The sequence below is a fragment of the Crinia signifera genome, chromosome 11, assembly GCF_055691185.1.
Source record: "Crinia signifera chromosome 11, ASM5569118v1, whole genome shotgun sequence".
In the NCBI taxonomy this organism is placed as follows: Eukaryota; Metazoa; Chordata; class Amphibia; order Anura; family Myobatrachidae; genus Crinia; species Crinia signifera.
Window position 1 is genome coordinate 57,177,598 of NC_139227.1, and position 21,051 is coordinate 57,198,648.

The 21,051-nt window shown below is 49.6% G+C and overlaps 2 protein-coding genes and 1 pseudogene across 6 annotated transcripts in view; 2 read left to right on the forward strand and 1 right to left on the reverse strand.

The window, feature by feature from the left end:
* The window catches only part of KIFC3 (kinesin family member C3), a 45,426-nt gene extending 37,766 nt beyond the window's left edge, over positions 1 to 7,660 (forward strand). Inside the window, exons 3-10 of the mRNA XM_083165316.1 lie at positions 1,577 to 1,681; positions 1,772 to 1,902; positions 3,689 to 3,812; positions 4,385 to 4,514; positions 4,708 to 4,937; positions 5,442 to 5,576; positions 5,874 to 5,937; positions 7,464 to 7,660. Of these exons, the coding sequence (XP_083021442.1) occupies positions 1,577 to 1,681; positions 1,772 to 1,902; positions 3,689 to 3,812; positions 4,385 to 4,514; positions 4,708 to 4,937; positions 5,442 to 5,576; positions 5,874 to 5,937; positions 7,464 to 7,489 (945 nt within the window). The 3' untranslated portion in view covers positions 7,490 to 7,660. The remainder of the gene's footprint in view (positions 1 to 1,576; positions 1,682 to 1,771; positions 1,903 to 3,688; positions 3,813 to 4,384; positions 4,515 to 4,707; positions 4,938 to 5,441; positions 5,577 to 5,873; positions 5,938 to 7,463) is intronic.
* Positions 7,661 to 7,782: 122 nt separating this feature from the next.
* The window catches only part of KATNB1 (katanin regulatory subunit B1), a 67,940-nt gene continuing 54,671 nt past the window's right edge, over positions 7,783 to 21,051 (reverse strand). For all 5 annotated transcript variants that reach the window (XM_083165313.1, XM_083165315.1, XM_083165311.1 and 2 more), the window contains 9 exons: positions 13,208 to 13,305; positions 12,483 to 12,533; positions 11,373 to 11,443; positions 11,085 to 11,234; positions 10,797 to 10,946; positions 10,434 to 10,510; positions 8,503 to 8,577; positions 8,309 to 8,425; positions 7,783 to 8,240 (listed from right to left, as the gene is read on the reverse strand). In XM_083165313.1, coding sequence (XP_083021439.1) covers positions 8,108 to 8,240; positions 8,309 to 8,425; positions 8,503 to 8,577; positions 10,434 to 10,510; positions 10,797 to 10,946; positions 11,085 to 11,234; positions 11,373 to 11,443; positions 12,483 to 12,533; positions 13,208 to 13,305 — 922 coding nt within the window. In that variant the 3' untranslated portion in view covers positions 7,783 to 8,107. The remainder of the gene's footprint in view (positions 8,241 to 8,308; positions 8,426 to 8,502; positions 8,578 to 10,433; positions 10,511 to 10,796; positions 10,947 to 11,084; positions 11,235 to 11,372; positions 11,444 to 12,482; positions 12,534 to 13,207; positions 13,306 to 21,051) is intronic.
* LOC146046469 (5S ribosomal RNA) lies at positions 17,353 to 17,471 on the forward strand (annotated as a pseudogene).

The following is a 21,051-nucleotide window of genomic DNA, read 5'->3' on the forward strand; positions in this document are numbered from 1 at the left end:
CTCAGTCTCTGCCACCACCTTTCATCCTTCCTGTCCGTATCCCTCAGGGTTCCGTCCTTGGCCCCTTCTGTTCTCCCTGTGATAGTGGAGAAAGGAGATACAGGAGGGAGAGTAGGAGAGGGCCATTGGAGAGAAGAGATATAGGAGGGGGATGGTGACGGTGGAGAGAGGTGACAGGAGGGAGATGGTGACGTTGGAGAGAGGAGATACAGGAGGGGGATGGTGAGAGTGGAGAGAGAGAGAGGAGATACAGGAGGGGGATGGTGACGTTGGAGAGAGGAGATACAGGAGAAGAGTGAGTGACGGATTCAGCATGGATCAATAGAGAAAAATCATTTGATTACGTGCAAAAATCTGCTGCCCAGATAGAAAAAATTAATGTCACATGCAATATTACGAATGCATGACTAAAGCTGGCCATACAGATTATCAGATTGGGCTGGTTGGAACTAAATCCTGGTAATGGATGAGAGCAAATGAGTTGACCATTTGCTTTGAAATGCTGGAAAACTGCCAAAACTGTCATTCAGATATTACCAGGTTTTGTTCCAACCAGCCCAATCTGACAATCGATCTGTAGATGTATGTCCACCTTAACGCGGAGCATTCGCAGATCCATATGCAAATCCCAGAACATTTTAGGTTTACACTAATCTGAGACTGAGATGGGCTGGAAGTGATCAGCACTGACATCAGAGTCCTACCCAGAAAATGGCAGGTTTCCATCATAAATTCTGGTTTCCTGTCAGTCAAACTGCAATTACTAGGCATTTGCACCTTCAGGCGCAGATTCCATGCGCGCATGAGCAGTCTTTGTATAATTGCTGGAATTGCATTTTCTCTAAAACTGTGTACACGCGATGCAATTTGGTCGCTGAGCGATTTTTGCTTAAAATTGCTCAGCAATATATTGCTCAGTATACCGGCAATATCTCTCAGCAATACATTGCTCAGCAATATCAGAATCAGCTTTATTGGCCAGGTATACTTGCGTATACTAGGAATTTGTTTTCGGTTGGCTGTACATCAGCCAGGTGGGTAACAATTAAACAGTATACAGTATAAACAATATAAACAGGTGGGGGAACATGTACAGTCATGCAGAAATGTATTCCGAGGGTACACTGTGTTAGATTATGTGCAAAGGGTTATGGCGCTACTAGAAATTGAGGTGTTCACTTGTCAACAGGTGAACTGCTTGAGGGAAGAAACTTTTTCTCAGTGTACCGTTTTCATCAGCGACCAGCGATTTTGGCTGAAAATTGAAAGTTTTCTGTCTCTACCTCATTTTGTCTAGAAATCGCTGGTGCAAAGTGCATTGTGCACCAGTGACCAGCGATTTTTAGCCATAATCGGAGGAGCATGCTCCAGCGACCACGGAGGGCTGGCAGCGGGAGCGCGTCCCGGCAATTTATCTCCCACACCACATGAAATCACTAGCAATATGGTCACTCAGCGACCATATTGCCAGCGATATGTGCTGAAAATCGCCCCCGTGTGTACACCGCTTTAGTCTCTGTATCAGGCCCCATATATACAGCTGGATGGTGAATAACGTCTGATTTGCTCTCTGTAGGTCTTTACTGAGGTCTCTCCGCTGATCACCTCTTGCTTAGATGGGTACAGTGTCTGTATTCTGGCCTATGGACAGACAGGCTCCGGGAAGACATTCAGTATGGAGGTGAGTGTGCCGCAGTGTGATTTCTATATTGGGGGGGCATTTGCTATGGAAGTTTCAGATTGTTTGTTTGGTCACTTTGTATTTTCCTAGGGCACCTCCTCTAACCCTGGCATTAACCAAAGAGCATTACTTCTCCTACTGGCCAAGGTGAGCGAGCGATCCAGCTGCTGGGAGCATCATCTGAGCATCAGCATGGTGGAGATCTACAACGAGTCGTTGCGGTGAGTGTAGGTGGCATTGTACAAGCCCGTGTCCAGAAGATGGTTCATGTCATTCCACTACTGCATATGCAGATGTTGTAAGCCATTATCATGTGGCCTTACACTGGGCTATTAGGCCCATAAATTTGTTATTGTGCATGGGATGGGTTTGGGAGTGTGATTCCCTCTTTGTTGGTAAGGCTGGTCTGCTCCTGGTTAGCACACCCTAACACTTTATTAACATTTATGTTTTTTCCCTATCACATTGTATGTATTATTTTAATCACACCTTCACCTCCTTACATAGCACTTATGTGCTTCTTATTTAACACCTACTAATTTTCATTTGTGTGCTGCCCTGGAGTAGTTAGCCTGTGCCGGCATATTGGGGGCCCACACCCCAGACCCATACCCAGTGTTAGGGACCCCCAGTGACAGAGATGCCTTGACGTACGGCCTGGGGGCTTAGCCCTATATCTGCAGATATATGCAACCAAGATCTCTGTATTATCTGATTATTATATGTATATTTCTCATTCAGTGTGCAATAGGGATACAAACTGTTTTTTTTCCTTACCATGGTGACCCGGCAGAATCACTTGCTCCTTTCCTACTGCACATCGATTGGACATGCTCTCAACTTGCATATTGCCCCCATAGTTAACTGGCTCATTCTATTTCCCATGACCCTCTACTGCTGTGTGGAAGCTGTTGATGTGAGGTATAACTTAGTTTTGGTTCAACTTCCCCTGGTTCCATGTACTCCTCTCCCTGCTGCTGATGTACAGGGTGACTTGGCTGTGGTAGACCTGCTCTTGGTTCTCTAGATCCTCTGATGCTTATGGTGCCTCCACTGTGGTGGAGCTCCTCCTAGATTCATGAACCATCTCTGTCTCTCTCTCTCCCTCCCCACCTCCCATACCATGGTTCCCAGATAAGAGCAGATTACAGTTTTCTGGATAAGATGGCTCCTGGGTCATGCCTTGACTGCCATTGTGGTTCTTTCTAAAGTTTTGTAATCTGTTTTTCCTTTTCTGTTGTGGGTTCTGGCATATGGTGCCGTGTATGAAACCAGTTACATCTGTGGGATTTTACCCTACTTCCTGGGTGGCTCTCTTGAATAACATGCCATGTTATCTGTTTGGCCCATCTTTAACCAACTCCAGATTTGAGGAAGGCAACTTAGATCTCCCAGTGGAGCCCACAGTGGTGCCTTTAAGCATCGAAATTGCCACCTGGAATGGCACTCAGAACAAAGTCCCCAATATTTTTCTTCTTAAGGAGACACATTGAAACTGGCCCATGTAGTGACTCTTAAAGGAGCATGGGCCCGGAGGGTTTATTTCTGCCTAATCTCTCACCATGATGCCATTTTTTAGAATGTTCTTTTACTGGCATCAACATTCCCAACTTTGAATGATATAATTATGCGGCATCCTCCATGTTACTGTGAAACATTTGTTATTCCATTTCTGTCTAATTTAACTTGTTTACATCTGCTACATAAACTGACCCACTTCTGCGATACAGGACACAGATGGGTAGAATAAGTTATCTCCTCGCTTAATGGAAGTGCAGTCAACTATGCAGTTGTGGATTCATATAATGGTGGGGGATGTTAGTCTCCTTGGTGATGGTGGAGGAACCATAGTCTCTGTATACTGGAATTGGTGGTGATGGTGGGGGGTGGTGTAGTAGTCTCTGTATACTGGAACTGGTGGGGATGTAGTTGCATCATTGTAGAGACAGCAGAGAACTGAGAGTGGTGGTATATGTGTTTTTTACCACATTGTCACCTCTCTGACAGGGACTTGCTAGGCTCAGACTCTCACAGCTCGCTGGATATAAAGATGTCTCCCGGCGGTGCTGGCGAGCTGTATGTGCCGGGTCTAACACAGCGGAACGTGCGGAGCATACAGGACATAAATAAGGTACTGTGTGGTACGGTTATTACTTGTCTGTATCATTATAACACTGGGGTAAATGTATGACAGTGGTGCTGAGACCATCTGTGTCAGTGATATTGGGGGTTATTCTAATTGCTTTGGTGCATTCGCACGGAGGACCGATGTTGCGCATCTGCGCAGATGTAGGGTGCATGCACCCATGACAGACTTTCGGTTCGCTGGGTGCACGCACCCTAGACAGCGTGCGGGGCGGCGCCGGGCAGCCCTATTACCATATGGGAATGCCCAATGTTCCATGGACGTTCTCATGGTAATGAGGCTGTGACGGACATGCGGACATGGTCGGCGACCATCGAATGATTTTTACCCACCTTCGAATGGATGATTATGTAAATTATCCATTCAAAGCTGTGCGGGGGGGCACAGCGTGCGAGGGGGGGGGGGGGGGGGGCGGCACTGCGGGCGGAGGGCAGCGTCTGATGGACTTGCAATGCTGCAAATTTCACAGCCTTGGGAGTCCATCAGAATAAGGCCCATTGTGTAATGATGACGTACTGTATATGTATAGATCACATCTCATTTTCCTTTTTACTTAGATCTTGGAGAAGGGACATAAACAAAGAGTCACAGAACATACAAATCTCAATGTCCACAGTTCCCGCTCCCACGCCCTCCTCATCCTCACTGCCAGGGGGCGAGAGACCAGCACGGGAATCTGTACAACGGGTGGGTCCAAGGTCTAGGCCGGCTTATAGGATGCTTACTGCAGGAACAGATGCCTTCCAGTCCATTCACTCCAGTTACCGGGTCTGGGACCAAATGGGGCAGATGGGAGTTAACTGGCAGATGAGCAGGGTAGATGGTGCGTCAGGACATATTAGAGCATTTCAGTTTCATAGTCTCCCATCCTCTCCCTTAGGCAAGCTCTATCTGGTGGACCTAGCTGGATCTGAGCGTGTGTCCCGTTCTGGAGCTGCTGGTGATCGTCTGAGGGAGGCTCAGTACATTAACCGATCCCTGTCTGCACTGGGAGACGTCTTCTCAGCACTGCGCTCTCATCAAGTGCATGTTCCGTACCGCAACTCTAAACTCACCTACCTGCTCCAGGAACCGCTCAGTAAGGATGGGAAGGCCCTGTTACTTTTACAGGTGAGTCCTTATGTCCATGAGTGGCAGCGCCTGTCAGTCCATTGTGCTATCAGTCTGGTGTATATAGGGTCCATCCTGTGTATATGGGGCATTCTGTGTAGATCAGGTTATCTCCATCACACTGATTACCTGTCTGCTCTCAGTAACTGCCCCTGCCTGGTGCCCGCTATCCAGTTCTCTGTGATTGGAGTATGATAAGCAGGGGTAGAGCTGAGGATCCATGGCAGTGCCAGAAGCTGTCCCTGCCCGATCCCTTTTTATGTTAGATGTTCTTTACTGACCTCAAGGGGTAAAATAATAATAAGCAATATAACTCCAATACAAGCCAAGTGTGCACTGCACTTTGTGTGTACCTGTGTGCTCCACAATGGTAACTGGGAATGTGTAAATATGGCAATTATAAAACAGAGAAATTGCTAGACAATGGCATCAGGAATAAGTAATGTAATGGTGGTCCATAGACACTAGGAGGAAAGAGTCCTGATCATTGTGTGTTGTCCACAGGTGTCTCCGATTGAGCAAAATGTCAGCGAGACCCTTTGCTCTCTCCGCTTTGGTGATCGTGTTCGAGCTGTGGAGCTGGGAATACCGACCAGAAGAACTGAGCAGCTGCCTTCCTTGAGTGCAGAGACATCTGTGGTATGGTGACCTTTATCTTGAGAGCCCAGCCTCTGCCCCTGTCACACACAGAATTGCTCCCCTTTACCCTGGGCTGCACGGTGCATCAGGCCAAGAAGGTGCTGGATAAGATGGGCTAGTAACTAGCCTCCGATACCTACCACTGTAGCCGACACTGGATGCTACATACTGAGAATACAGTTACAATAAGAACCTTCCACCCTCTGCAAACGCTATACAGGACCAAATCACCCTACACACACACACTGGGGTAGATCAATGCATCATTGAGAATCTGTGACTTCTGCTTCTTCACAGAGCGACATTCCCCCAGCACGCGGGACAAGAAGTACATCTGTGCGTAAGAAGGTTCCCACCACAAGTATGTAAAGTTCCATCCTATCTATCTATCTCTCTATCTATAAAATGCACACACAGAACCGTAGCGGGGAATTTCAGGGCTCATCTGTTTAGATGTGACACTTTTTTGTTGCTATGTAGGTTAGTTTTGACTAAAATGTTGTATACCCAGATCCTGCTCCCTGCTTCCCGGGAGCCTGCTCCCTGTGCTGGGATATGGTCACTAGGTCTACAAGCAGAAGGTCAACATGGGGTTTTTCACTTTTTTTTTTTTGAGCAGACAGGCGGTATTTTGGGGCAGATGTATTAAGCCTGGTGAAGAGATAAACTGGAGATAAATTGGAAGGAGATAACGCACCAGCCAATCAGATCCCAACTGTCATATTTCAAACACAGCTGATTGGCTGGTGCGTTAACTCTTCCAAGTTATCTCCAGTTTATCTCTTCTCCAGGCTTAATACATCTGCCCTTTTATGCCCTAACATCCACTAGGGCAGGTATTCCCAATCACGGTCCTCAAGGCACACCAACAGTGCAGATTTTAGCGATATCCAGGCTTCAGCACAGATGGTTTAATCAGAATCCCTCAGATACTAATTAAGTCACCTGTGCTCAAGCCTGGATATCTACAAAACATGCACTGTTGGTGTGCCTTGAGGACCGTGGTTGGGAATGCCTGCACTAGGGCATAAAAGTGTGCGTAGCAAGTCACTGTGCCCGAAGCATGGCGAGCGCACGCAGTGCTACGTTGCAGTGTCCATGTTGACTGTCGAAATTTGGGACAAAAAGTGAAAACCCCTTGTCTACCTTTGACTTTCATCATGCTGTCTACCCAATGATCCCAACCCCCTGCACCCAGCCTCCACTGCCGGGAGCCTACTCCCCCATAGTGAGCCTCTCTTCCCCGGGAGCCTGCACCCCCATTATCAGCCTCTCTTCCCCGGGAGCCTGTACCCCCATGGTCGGGATTGGGTCGGAATCCCGACCGCCAAATTCCCAACAACGGAGGGGGAGGCGTGAATCGCCCCCCCTTGCGGGCCTGCTACGCTCGGCACACTAATTTATTCTCCCTCTATGGGTGTCGTGGACACCCACAGAGGGACAAAGTGCCAGGATTTTGGCGTCAGGATTTCAACTGCATCCCCCATGGTCAGCCTCCACTCCCTGGGAGCCGGCAGTGTTCTCCAGGTGGATTACCACAATGGGAAATCTTCTCTTATCAATGTGCCATTGTACTTGCCCTGTACAGTGGTATGAACACTGGACACATGATATACAGAGGTAGATGTAGCAAACATTGGAGAGAGATAACGTACCAACCAATCAGCAAACTTCATGTTACAGTCTTTGTTTTAAACAAGTCTGCAGCAAATTGGTAGTTTTTCTCCAAGCTTTGAAACATCTCTTTTATAGACTGATACACGCACATGCATGCGTCACACGAGACAGAGCCACAAACGTGACAGCTGTGGTAGAAACACAGACGTGTTAAAGCTCTGTTTGTCCCTCTATGTAAGTGTCCTGTTCATGTCTCATGGTTTCTTTCAGTCCAGCACCGGATCGGACCCTCCTGACCGGGACTACATTGGGGTTCCAGTGACCACATAATGCGGACAGCGCCTGCACTGTACACTATGAATATTAGAGGCTGTCTATGTAAATGTCTCATCTGTATATTATTATATATTTATAGAGAATATATCATTTATTATAAAGTCTTTTTATAAGGAGTCCTGGAGTGTTTGTGTGCATTATTTACTGACAATCACACACCAGCTAGTGCGTGTTCCTGTGATGTCATCGTCCCACACCCAGAACCGGTGCAACAGGTACTAGAATGCTATACAGATGACTCACACACATGAAATGCAAGATATGACACTTCTTTTATTGGTGCTATAGACAGGTAGAAAACAGAACATCCAATTGTCATCACTGATCTCCAGACAGGTGGATGAGAGCATGACGGGAGCAGGACCTTCCCCAGACGCCGCATCTCTGATGACACTGCGCTCTGGTCTCCGTCGGCAGGTGGCACACATGTCTCCATACAGTGCAGGCACTACTCTGATCAATAAATTGGATTATTCCAGGTTCTGCAGACACTGCTCCCTCCATCTCTCATGTGTCCCCAGCCAGTGGGGGGCTCTCAGAGGCAGCTCCAAGCTCACAAGGTGACCACTTTAGTCCCATCACTCCAGGCCCGACATCAGCAGAAGCAGCTCCTGATAGGTACTGCCATACCGACCACTAAGCGACGCTCTGCTCTTCACTAGGGGGGCCAAACTTCTCAGCTGCTTGTAGCAGAGCTTACACTTAGTCAGCCTGAGGAGAGAAGACACGTTCAGTCACTGAGGTCAGGGAGATGAAGCCACTATCACACAGACCCTCACCTTTCCTCCCGCGAGATGTCCACCCCCACAGACGGGGGTGCAGCAAGAGTGTCCGTGATCAGGGGCAAGAACCTTTGCAGGATCAGCTTCAGCGAGTTGCACCCAGTCTGCACATAGCTAGGGACAGAGGAATTAACATTATTCCGTGGTAACCAGGGAACACGCTAGGGACTAGCCGGCATGTCAGTGCTCACCTTTCATACTTGCTCTGCAGTAGCTTATCTATCTGGGGCAGGACAGTGAGACAGAGATCCAACTTCCACAGCGACCTGCAGAAAATGTGAAAATGTCAGGAACAGAGCTCCATGGGGCAGATGATGGTGGAGGGTCAGACAAAGAAATAGCATTCCATGGGGGCAGGAGATTGGGGGTTCAGACACAAACAGCGCTCCATGGGGGCAAGAGATGGAGGTCAGACACAGAAACAATGCTCCGTGGGGGCAGGAGATTGGGGGGGGCGTGTCAGACACTGGGACAGCACTCCATAGGGGCAGGAGATGGTGGGGGGGGGGGGGGTAGACACAGAAAAAAAAGCTCCATGGGGGCAGGAGATGGTGGGGGTCAGACAGAAACAGTGCTCCATGGGGGCAGGAGATGTTGGGGGTGGGGGGGGGGGGCAGACACAGAAACAAAACTCCATGGGGGCAGGAGATGGTGGGTGGTCAGACAAAAACAACGCTCCATGGGGGCAGGAGATGGTGGGGGTCAGACAAACAGCGCTCCATGGGGGCAGGAGATGGTGGGGGGTCAGACAGAAACAACACTCCATGGGGGCAGGAGATGGTGGGGGGGAGTGGGTCAAATACAGAAACAACACTCCATGGGGGCAGGAGATGGGGGGGTCAGACACAGAAACAGTGCTCCATGAGGGCAGGAGATGGTGGGGGGTCAGACACAGAAACAGTGCTCCATGGGGGGCAGGAGTTGGTGGGGGGGTCAGAGACAGAAACAGCGCTCCATGGGAGCAGGAGATGGGGGGTCAGATACAGAAACAGAGCTCCATGGGGGCAGGAGATGGTGGGGGGTCAGACACAGAAACAGCGCTCCATGGGAGCAGGAGATGGTGGGGGGTCAGACACAGAAACAACGCTCCATGGGAGCAGGAGATGGTGGGGGGTCAGACAGAAACAACACTCCATGGGGGCAGGAGATGGTGGGGGGGAGTGGGTCAAATACAGAAACAACACTACATGGGGGCAGGAGATGGGGGGGTCAGACACAGAAACAGTGCTCCATGAGGGCAGGAGATGGTGGGGGGTCAGACACAGAAACAGTGCTCCATGGGGGGCAGGAGTTGGTGGGGGGGTCAGAGACAGAAACAGCGCTCCATGGGAGCAGGAGATGGGGGGTCAGATACAGAAACAGAGCTCCATGGGGGCAGGAGATGGTGGGGGGTCAGACACAGAAACAGCGCTCCATGGGAGCAGGAGATGGTGGGGGGTCAGACACAGAAACAACGCTCCATGGGAGCAGGAGATGGTGGGGGGTCAGATACAGAAACAGCAATCCATGGGGGCATGAGATGGTGGGGAAACAGCGCTCCATGGGAGCAGGAGATGGGAGGGGAACAGAAACAGCGCTCCATGGGAGCAGGATATGGTGGGTGGTCAGACACAGAAACAACGCTCCATGGGGGCAGGACATTTTGGGGGTCAGACACAGAAACAGTGCTCCATGGGGGGAGGAGATGGTGGGGGGTCAGACACAGAAACAATGCTCCGTGGGAGCAGGAGATGGTGGGGGAACAGAAACTGCGCTCCATGGGGGCAGGAGATGGTGAGGGGTCAGACACAGAAACAGCGCTCCATGGGAGAAGGAGATGGTGGGGGTCAGACATGGAAACAGCCCCCCCCAGGGGGGAGGAGATGGTGGGTGGTCAGACACTGAAACAGAGCTCCATGGGGGCAGGAGATGGTGAGGGGTCAGACACAGAAACAGCGCTCCATGGGGGCGGGAGATGGTGGGGTTTCAGACACAGAAACAGCGCTCCATGGGGGCAGGAGATGGGGGGGGGGGTGTCAGACAGAGGAACCGTGCCATGGGGGGTGGGGCAGACACCGGAATAGCACTTGGTGGGGGCAGGAGATAGGGGAGGGCAAAGACCGGAACAGCAGAGGGCACTTACGATTTTTGGTTGATGATATTTAAGAGATCAACAACAACAGACAGGTCATTAACAGCCACTGCAGAGTCCATTGAAGTCTGAAAAACAATAGTTTATGGCAGAAGACACCATAGTGGAAACCCCCCCCACCAGACTACCCAATCCCAGTCACACTTCCTGCACCATCCAATCTTAGTTAAATACCATTCCCCAACCACACAGAGGCACACCATCACCCCCTGCTGTCCAACCCCACAGAGGCACACCATCCTTCCCCTCCATGCTATAGAACTGCACAGAGGAACACCATTCCCACCACCACATCCCTCAGTGCCCATTACTGTGTAATAGCACAGACCCGGCACACGTCGGGCGAGTTATTACCTTGATGTCACCTGTACTCCAGACGGCTCTGACAATGTCCATGTTCCGAATGCGGCTGTTGAGCACCATACACATCGTATCATGTCCTTTGCGGATCTGACTGGCAGCTTCATCATCAGAAATCTCCAGCGGGTACGAGCCCTTTACAACCTACAGGGAGACGAGAAGGCAGCTTACTCGTGGAGCTGAGTGTCACAACACTCACCAGAGCCACACCCCACAACCGCCCATATCACTCACCACAGCCACGCCCATATCACTCACCACAGTCACCTCCACATTACTCACCGGGAGGAAGTCCGCCACCTTAAGACCTATTGGCTCATTGCGCGTAGCAGATATAACAGGGGGTCTGCTCAGTACAGTGGGGGCAGCAGGAGGGTCCTGGCAGACAGTGGGTGTAGAAGCAGCCACCGGGAGTCTGTGCAGCTGCTCAGTCTGAGGACAGGAAGCAGATTATAATACAATGTCCAGCCCTGGTACTTAACATCAGTACAGTGCCGGGATGTGTGCGTTATACGGACCCCAGCACTACCTACACGGGACCCAACATGACTCATCCTATTACTTACGTACATGCTTATTGCTGGCTGGGATGAGGGCGATCACGTCGGGTGTTGGTGGAACAGGTTCCTTCACAGCGGATTCTGTGGGTACAGAGCACAAAATAGCAACTGTCCAATGTCGGAGGCACAGGGGCAGGGGCTGGCAGAGGAGATGGGTGATGTAAGGGCACAGGTATATGGGAGACAGCCATGTAACACATGGAGATAACCAGCCACAAAGAATGGTATAAGGGAAGAGACAGCTGTGTAACGTGGTATACATAATAAAAGTATAACAGAGGAGACAGTCTCCTCCCATATAGCGGATTATGCAGCAGTCTTCTCTCGTATATCGTGTTACGCAGCCTTCTCTTCCCATATACCACTTACGCAGCAGTCTCCTCCCGCATAGCACGTTACGCAGCAGTCTCCTCCCATATAGCGCATTACGCAGCTGTTAAGCCAAGTATCACTGAACACATTATTACAATGCAACAGGTGTCAATGACAGCATAACAGCAATAAAACTAATGGGTGCAGAACCCACATAACACAGTGAATAGAGCGAGATGAAGTCAAGCACACGATTCTACTGGGGACAACTCCAAAATTAGAACCAACTATCAGATCAGGCACTATAAATAGTGGTGAATTAATTTCTCTACACAGAGTTACCGATGTTTAGCAATATAGATTCCAGTTATTCTAGTTTTATCATAGCAATAACAGGTGACCACCTAGCAATACACCAGCACGACGCCTGACATCAGCAATACACCGGCACGCCCTCTAACATCAGCAACAACGTGTACACCATGTGGTGTAGGCATGCCGTGTATGGCTGATGTTAGGCAGCCTGCTGGTGTATTGCTGATGTTAGGCGGCGTGCCGGGGAATTACTGATGTTAGGCGGCGTGCCGGTGAATTGCTAATATCAGGCGGCATGCCGATGTGTTATTGCTAATGTCAGGCGTTGTGCCGGCGTTTTGCTAGAATAGCTGGAATCTATACTGCTAAACATTGGCAATGTGTTATTCAACCTGAGATGCATTGGATTATATCGGCGCAGTAGCACTGGTGACAACAGAGAGATCGCCCAGCAACCTTATACCCAAAATACACTACCCCACATCCTACCCACCTTCCTCCAGGGGGGCTGGGAACGGCTCACTGTTCCGTGGTGGTGTCCGAGCTGAAAAAAGGGATGAGGAGATATAAATAGATTTTCCCCATAAAAGGACGAGATGAAGGATCAGGAGAATAGAAAGAGACTGGAGCGGCCAGGGAGCAGGAGTGGCCTGGGAGGGTAGGGCCGGGGCTGGTGGTAGGAACTGCAGACAAGGGCAGGGGGAAGGAGCGGCTTGGGAAGGGCAGAAGCTGGGGGCAGGAGCAGCCCAAGAGGGCAGGGGTATGAGCTGCCCGGGAGGGCAGGGGCTGATGGTAGGAAGGGCATGAAGGGCAGGAGCGGCCCGGGAAGGCGAGCTGCCAGGAAGCAGCCCGGGAGCACAGGGAGCAGGTTGGGTGGCAGGAGCACAAGGGGCAGGTCGAGCCGATGGCGGGAGTACAGGGGGGCGGGGCGGATGGCGGGAGTACAGGGGGGCAGAGCGGATGGCGGGAGTACAGGGCGGATGGCGGGAGTACAGGGGGGCAGGGCGGATGGCGGGAGTACAGGGGGGCAGGGCGGGAGTACAGGGGGGCAGGGCGGGAGCACAGGGGGCAGGGCAGGAGCACAGGGGGCAGGGCGGATGGCGGGAGCACAGGGGAATGGCGGGAGCACAAGGGGCAGGGTGGATGATGGGAGCACTGGGGGGGGGGGGGGGGTGGGAGAACATGTGACAGGGCAGATGTCGGGAGCACAGAGCTTACAGATAGCGCTCCTGGGTTGGAAAAGCTCCTTGTATTCCTCAGGATTCTGAATCTCAGCTCGTGAATCTTTCTCCTCCTCATCGCTGGTGGGACTTACCCTGAGGGAATTACAATATAATAAAGGTGAACCCAATATCACATGGAAAATGAGATTTCTGTCTTACCTTTTAAATCTTACTTCCAGGACGTCAGGGGCCAAAGGGCTAACAGTTAGTAGTGAAGTGGGAGAGAACGCAATCCAGCACCCGAAAGGTTAAACTTCTTCTGCCTCGCAGGCAGACCAGGCTCCTCCCCTCCTCTACCCCACCTCCAGGCCAAGCAATTCCGTTTTTTAACAAGCCAAGGCAGAAGACAGGAGAGAAGGAAGAGAAACTCTGATGAACCCCTCCGTACATCCCCACCTGGATCATCAGGGGGTAGACACCCCAAAATTCCTATATATAGCCCAGAGACACAGACACTTTCTTACCTGAGATAACTGCGTTTTCCCAAAATAGTACAAGCCCTGCAATCTCATGGGAGCCATGCCTCTCACACTAATGGAGCCATCCACAGGACTGGGTGTTCTATAGTAATAGAACAGGACTTTATTAGATACCAGATGTATGCCTGCGATGGGAAATAGTCCCTCGTTTTTAGAAGTATTGCCCCCATCAGAGCATATACCCCTGAGCCTGATATGGGTCTGTCACTGTGATGTACTGTTTATTACATGTGTGTAATTTCTTGTTGTCCAGTGTGAGCCCAGAAAGGTGACTGTCCTGTGTGAGTGATACATAGGAAGTCCTACCTCCAAGTCTGTCTGTTGTTACCCAGTTTGTTTTATCCCTGTCTACCATTGTAAAGCGCAATGGAATCTGCTGCGCTATATAAGAAACTGTAAAATAAATAAATAATGAATAAGTCCTGGGCTTATGCCCCCCCTTCTCCGTCACAACCCCCCCTGCACAGGAAACAGAAGTCAGCTGAGGGGGCTGTGACATCACAAATGACTATGAAGGGTTAACATGGCTCATTATATGATCACAAAGTGGACAGCCCCCTTATCAGCATAATTACCCAGCCTTTGTTGTAGCAGGGATACTTCCAGACTATAGGTCTCCAAAGCCACCGGGGGTCTCCATAGTGCTCTGAGACACTTTCTAAAGAGCAGTATTGAAATCCACCAATCATGACACACTGCGATGTCACCAGAAAAGGATAGCATCCTGGGAGTTTGGAGGTCTCAAGAGGTCTTGCACAAGGTTTGGGGGGGAAGCTGAGTTTAAGAAACCGCAGAGGTGACAGGCGGCTGCCAGGAACCAAGCCTGTCCGTCTGATGCTGGTAGGTCGGAACACAGCCAAGCAGATTGCCCCTACCAGAGCTATCGCAAGTAGCCTACTTGTGTGCTAGCAGGAGCTGGGTGACTTTCCAGTGTACCCTACTCACAGGAGAGTACTTAATTCATACAGGCCACGCGGCTGAGGTCAGCAACATTGACATCATCGCCCTTCCAGCAACCAACATCCTGCAGGCATCACCAACGCAAGTATTTCCTGAGGGGCCTATTGACTGCGTAGGGGCAGGAGTTCTTGCTTAGTGTGGTTCTTTTTATAGTAGTCTAGTCATAACTGTGTTCAATGTTAATGCTACCTGTGTATATATGTACATAGTGTGGTTACGGTTGACATGTTTCATTGAGTCTTTACGTAATAAAGGTGCAGTTGTACCTTGCTATTGCGTGCTTACTGTGTGATTCAAGAACAAAAAAAGGGGGTGTAGATCCGCACAGACTGGAAATTTGATAATTAATAAATTATTGGAACCAACTGTTATAAACTACTTTGGAAAAAAAGATTTCTGGTAGTTGTGGGGTTGGCTGTGCGCCCGGCGTTTGAGATCAATGTTTATACACTGGGATTTTTTTTGGCAGAGAGAGACTGACGAAGAAAGAAAAAAACGCTTTGTGGGCGCACTCCTTTTTAAGTTTAGATACAGTAGATGGTAGTTTTTTTAAAACGTAACTTTTATTGAAGACTCTTTGTTAAAATAAGTGGCACATTATGATGGGAAAAAAATGAATTTTTTTGAAAAAAATGATGATTTAGAATGTAGTGTGAACCTAAGAACTGTAATTGTCAAGGAATATTGCATCACACGTTAATTTATCATTCATGCACTGATTGGTCAAAGGTACGGTTTACCAGTGATCATAGGCAGATAAATGATTCAGTTCCCTATAAGAATAATATGAAATCTTGTGCTCGGATTGCACACTGGGTATACCACGAATGGTTTACCAAACAGTAAAGGCCTCAAAAAAATGATTTATATATAATATATAGGGACTCTCTCTGGCAGTCATATATACAGAAATGGATTTGAAGTAACGATTCACCTCCCTTGTGTTTGTATTGCCACACCTGGTCTTCCCCACGGGTCTGCTTGGCTTCCAAGTTCGGAGAGGGTTTCGGCAGTCCAGTGGGGTATGGTGGCAATATAATGGGTTAATTCGGTGCACTTCAATCAATTATAACTGTTTGACTACAAATAGATATGGCGCATTACTTGTGACCCATGGGATTGGGGAAGGCAGACTAGGAAAAAAAGGGGGGAGGGGAGAAAAAAATTATTTTATATGCGCTGCTGCACGGCAGAATACAGGTGCTTATTCAAATGTATGACCGACAAAAGTATGGTCTATACAATACATACAAGGAGTCTCAGAACCGTATAAAGGTAGTTGGAAATATTATAATATACGGTGGATTTAGTATGCTGGGTGACACTTGGCTCCTGTAGCACCAGACAAGTGATTACTGCTGTGGGGCAGAATGATGATGTTTATTCTATTATAGGATTGGGAAAAACATATAGGTCGACACAGGTTGAGACGTTGACACTGGGAGACAATCTGTGAGTATGAAATTGGTGAATTAGTCAATTGATTGCTCCTGGGTGTTAGAGAGACAATTGTCCAGTGTAGTAACTTTAGAGTTAACTTGTTACCGGCAGATGAAACATGAGAGACGCATCGGCAGCAACTTTATCCCCACCGCCGCCTCAACCATCCCCGGACAGCCGGCCGGCGTCTTGGCACCTGACAACAGCGGGTCCAGCTCCCGCCACTCCGCATCAGCACAGGCAGTCCACAACGCAGGCGGGCGGCATCCACCGGTCCGGTCTCTGACCCCCCCGGCATCGCGTGGTAAACTACCTATACCCGTCAGCCGCTAACACAGGCAGCAGCAGCAGGTACACGGACACATCCTCCACTGCTAATTGGCAGTTGGGCTGTGCTCCCACCGTAGCGCTTTTCTTTACCTGTATTCATGCATACTTTTGCTTCAACTAGATGGTAACATCAGTGTGACACTATAAATATCTGTGTCCACACCAGCCGTGTCAACCAGTATACACAGCGCTGATTGTCCATCTCCTAGTGTGACACAGCGCTGATTACTCAAATCTACAGTGTTACAAGCCAGCTCTAACATTGTATCCATAGTGTGTTATACCATCTAATTTGCAGCCAACGAGCAACTTTGTATCCACATCTACTGTTGTATCCAAATAGACACAGTACTCTTCTTTTCCAGCAATTTAGCAACAGTGTGTCAAACTAAACGAAACCAAGCCAATGCACTTTCTGCCTTAATCTTTGTTTCATCTGCCGGTAACAAGTTAACTCTAAAGTTACTACACTGGACAATTGTCTCTCTAACACCCAGGAGCAATCAATTGACTAATTCACCAATTTCATACTCACAGATTGTCTCCCGGTGTCAACGTCTCAGCCTGTGTCGACTATATGTTTTTCCCAATCATATAATAGAATAAACATCATCATTCTGCCCCACAGCAGTAATCACTTGTCTGGTGCTACAGGAGCCAAGTGTCACCCAGCATACTAAATCCACCGTATATTATAATATTTCCAACTACCTTTATACGGTTCTGAGACTCCCATACTTTTGTCAGTCATACATTTGAATAAGCACCTGTATTCTGCCGTGCAGCAGGGCATATAAAATAATTTTTTTCTCCCCTCCCCCCTTTTTTTCCTAGTCTGCCTTCCCCAATCCCATGGGTCACAAGTAATGCGCCATATCTATCTGTAGTCAAACAGTTATAATTGATTGAAGTGCACCGAATTAACCCATTATATTGCCACCATACCCCACTGGACTGCCCAAACCCTCCCTGAACTTGGAAGCCAAGCAGTGGAGGGCCAGGACAGTACCCAGGTGGGAGACCTCTGGGGAAGACCAGGTGTGGCAATACAAACACAAGGGAGGTGAATTGTTACTTCAAATCCATTTCTGTATATATGACTGCCAGAGAGAGTCCCTATATATTATATATAAATCATTTTTTTGAGGCCTTTACTGTTTGGTAAACCATTCGTGGTATACCCAGTGTGCAATCCCAGCACAAGATTTCATATTATTCTTATAGGGAACTGAATCATTTATCTGCCTATGATCACTGGTAAACCGTACCTTTGACCAATCAGTGCATGAATGATAAATTAACGTGTGATTCAATATTCCTTGACAATTACAGTTCAAGGTTCACACTACATTCTAAATCATCATTTTTTTCAAAAAAATTCATTTTTTTCCCATCATAATGTGCCACTTATTTTAACAAAGAGTCTTCAATAAAAGTTACGTTTTAAAAAAACTACCATCTACTGTATCTGAACTTAAAAAGGAGTGCGCCCACAAAGCGTTTTTTTCTTTCTTTGTCAGTCTCTCTCTGCCAAAAAAAAAATCCCAGTGTATGTGTGATTCAAGAACCATGCGACCCCAGGGCACCGTGCAGAGCTGTAAACGCTGCCTTTCTCAAGGTGGAGATGACCGCTAGGCGACATTAATTGCACGCATGAACCCGGGATCATCATAAACACCATACAGAAACACATTCTGAGCACAGGTTAGTACACCCAACAGGGAACTATGTAACCAAACCTTTCTTAAACTGTGGGTCCTGACCCCAAAGTGGGTCCCGACTCCATGTTGCTGACCATCAGGCTCAAGACTTTCTAATCTCAGTCAGTGATTCAAGGAGTCTGAAAGATCTGTTGAATTGTCTGTTATTTTAGACTCCTCCCATCATTTTGTGCCTCCACAATGCTGCCATGTATGTGCTGTCTGCTGCCTACATATGTGACGGGATGACCTTCTGCAGTAACTTGCTGGGGTCTTGTCATTATTTTTATTGTCTGATGGGGTCCCAGAGCATAATAGTTTGAGGACCCCTGCTTTAACGCAAACGTTAACATAACAAAAGCAAGCCCAGCAGGGAAGGATCCCTGTGGCCCTTGATGTCCTCGAAGAAAGATTTAACAGGTAAGACATAAATCTTTATTCGGGACATGTCAGGGTCCACAGACTTAATGCTGGGTCTGTCTTAACGGCCAATTCGCCGGCATCCAGAGCCTGATGGCTCAGGAAGTCAGCTTCCCAAATGAGGACTCCTGGGACAAAGGTTGTGAGAAAGTAGGGAACTTGCAGACGTGGGGAATAAAGCTAGAGTCCTTCAAGGACGTTTGAAAATAGGGCCAGAGGATCTGGGTCAGCACGGTCCTCTAAATTATGGGCCTTTTTTACCACTGTGACTAAGGGTGCCACAGTAATGCGTGATGGGGCGGCCCTTTGCCTGAGGTGTCCCCCTCGTCAGCATTGGCATCCCTGTGCCAACTCATCATCCAGTTCATCCTCCCAATCCGTTGCTGAAAGGGGGGTTGAAAGGGGTTGGAATGAAGAGGGCTCCCTGATTGTAGCTCCGTAGTTTATCAGGCCTACCCTGTAAGGATTTATGTAGACCCTGAACAGAGGCAGATAATGAGCTCACCCAAAGTGGCTCCAATGCCTGGGGGGGAGGGGGGTAATCCAGTGGGATGAGGATGGTGTAACAGACTGAAACTGTGGGCAGTGTTTGCGCATTGTAGCAGCTTGCGCATAAGCGTACTGGACATAGTCCTGTGGGGATAGGCCAGCATTACAGGATGTACAAAATAGCAGTGATAGTGGTACAGCAGTACACATACAATGTTGCAATGAAAAATGTCACTAAGCTCCTTAAGCAGTCATGGCTGACTGGAGCAGAAACTCTGTACCTCTCCTTGGAGGAGAGGTACAGGGAGGATGGTCCCTGGCAGTGAAGGAGTGGATCACTGGGCGGCTGATAAACTCTCTGTGTCCCTCCACATGTGCTGCCAAGTCGGAAGGATCAGTGGCAGGAACCGGATTGGGCATTCCTTCCTACTGTCCTCGGAGTAGGAGCTGTGTGGGGAGCGCCAACTCCCCCAGCAAAATGGCCGCCAGGGAAGACAACCTCATAAAGCACCGGCATAATGGCGGGGATCCAGCGCACGCCGGGCTGCCCCGCTACCGGCACTGCTGCCCACACACCTGAATCCCGGGTGGTCCAGCAGGAGCGGGTGGCGGACCAGCTGTCTGCTTGTTAGCGCAGCATGGAGGTCCCCTGCGTCGGGCTGCCACAGCCGCTACAACCCCATCCCATGTGCACACCCAGCGAGAAGTGTGTTACCTTCAATTAGTGTCCCGGTGTCCGGTTGCGGCTGTAGTCTCCCGAGTTCCTGGGGCTGGCTGCAGTCACACACCGATCCGTGGTGCTGTAGCTGCCAGGCCCCGTTGATGGAGCAGCAGCGCTGGTGTCTAACAGACCCCCTGCGCTGCTGCTCTGTCACTGACTCCAGTCAGTGTAAAAATAAGAATAAAAATTATTATTGCAGCCCCTCTGTAAGGTCCATGTTGGCTCCTGCCAGTATCAAAAAGAGGAGGGGAGGAGCATGGCTGCCTGGGAGGCAGCAAGAAGTTTAACCTTTCGGGTGCTGGAATGCTCTCTCACCACTCCACTACCCAGCGATAGCCCAGTGGCCTCTGATGTGTCCTGAAGAATAAATATCAGCATTGCTATATGGCAAGTTTCTGGTGCGTTAAAAATAGTGTGACACGCTCATGTCCTGCGCCGGGGCACACAGCATACAGAGAGACCGAACCCTCCTCCAAGCCACATGCCATAGAGAGAGAGAGAGAGACAGACAGACCAGATCCCACTACGTGCGACAGGCCATACAGAGAGAGAGAGGCTCCGCACCCCCCTCCGAGCCATGTGCCATAGAGGGAGAGACACCAGATCCCCCTCTGTGTGACTTGCCATAGTGAGAGACCGCATCCCCTTCCGAGCCACCTGACAGAGAGAAAGATTGAGATCGTACTCCCTCTGAGCCTCGTGCCATAGAGAAACACTGGATACCCTCCGAGCCACATGCCATAGAGAGAGACCGCACCCCCCTCCGAGCCACCTGACAGAGAGATCGGACCCCCTATGAGCCAGCCACGTCCCATATATAGAGACCGCTTCCCCCTCCAAGCCATGTTCCATAGAGAGAGACCGAATCCCACTCCGAGCCACGTGCCTTAGAGAGAGACACCGGATCTCCCTCCGTGTGACTTGCCATAGTGAGAGACCGCATCCCCATCCGAGCCACATGCCATAGAGAGACACCGGATCCCCCTCCGTGTGACTTGCCATAGTGAGAGACCGCATCCCCCTCCGAGCCACATGCCATAGAGAGAGACACCGGATCCCCCTCCGTGTGACTTGCCATAGTGAGAGACCGCATCCCCCTCCGAGCCACGTGCCATAGAGAGAGAGACACCGGATCCCCCTCCGTGTGATTTGCCATAGTGAGAGACCGCATCCCCCTCCAAGCCACCTGACAGAGAGAGAGAGATCGGACCCCCTATGAGCCACGTGCCAGAGAGACCCTGGATCCCCCTCCAAGCCACGTGCCATAGAGAGACCACATCACCCTCCGAGCCACGTGCCA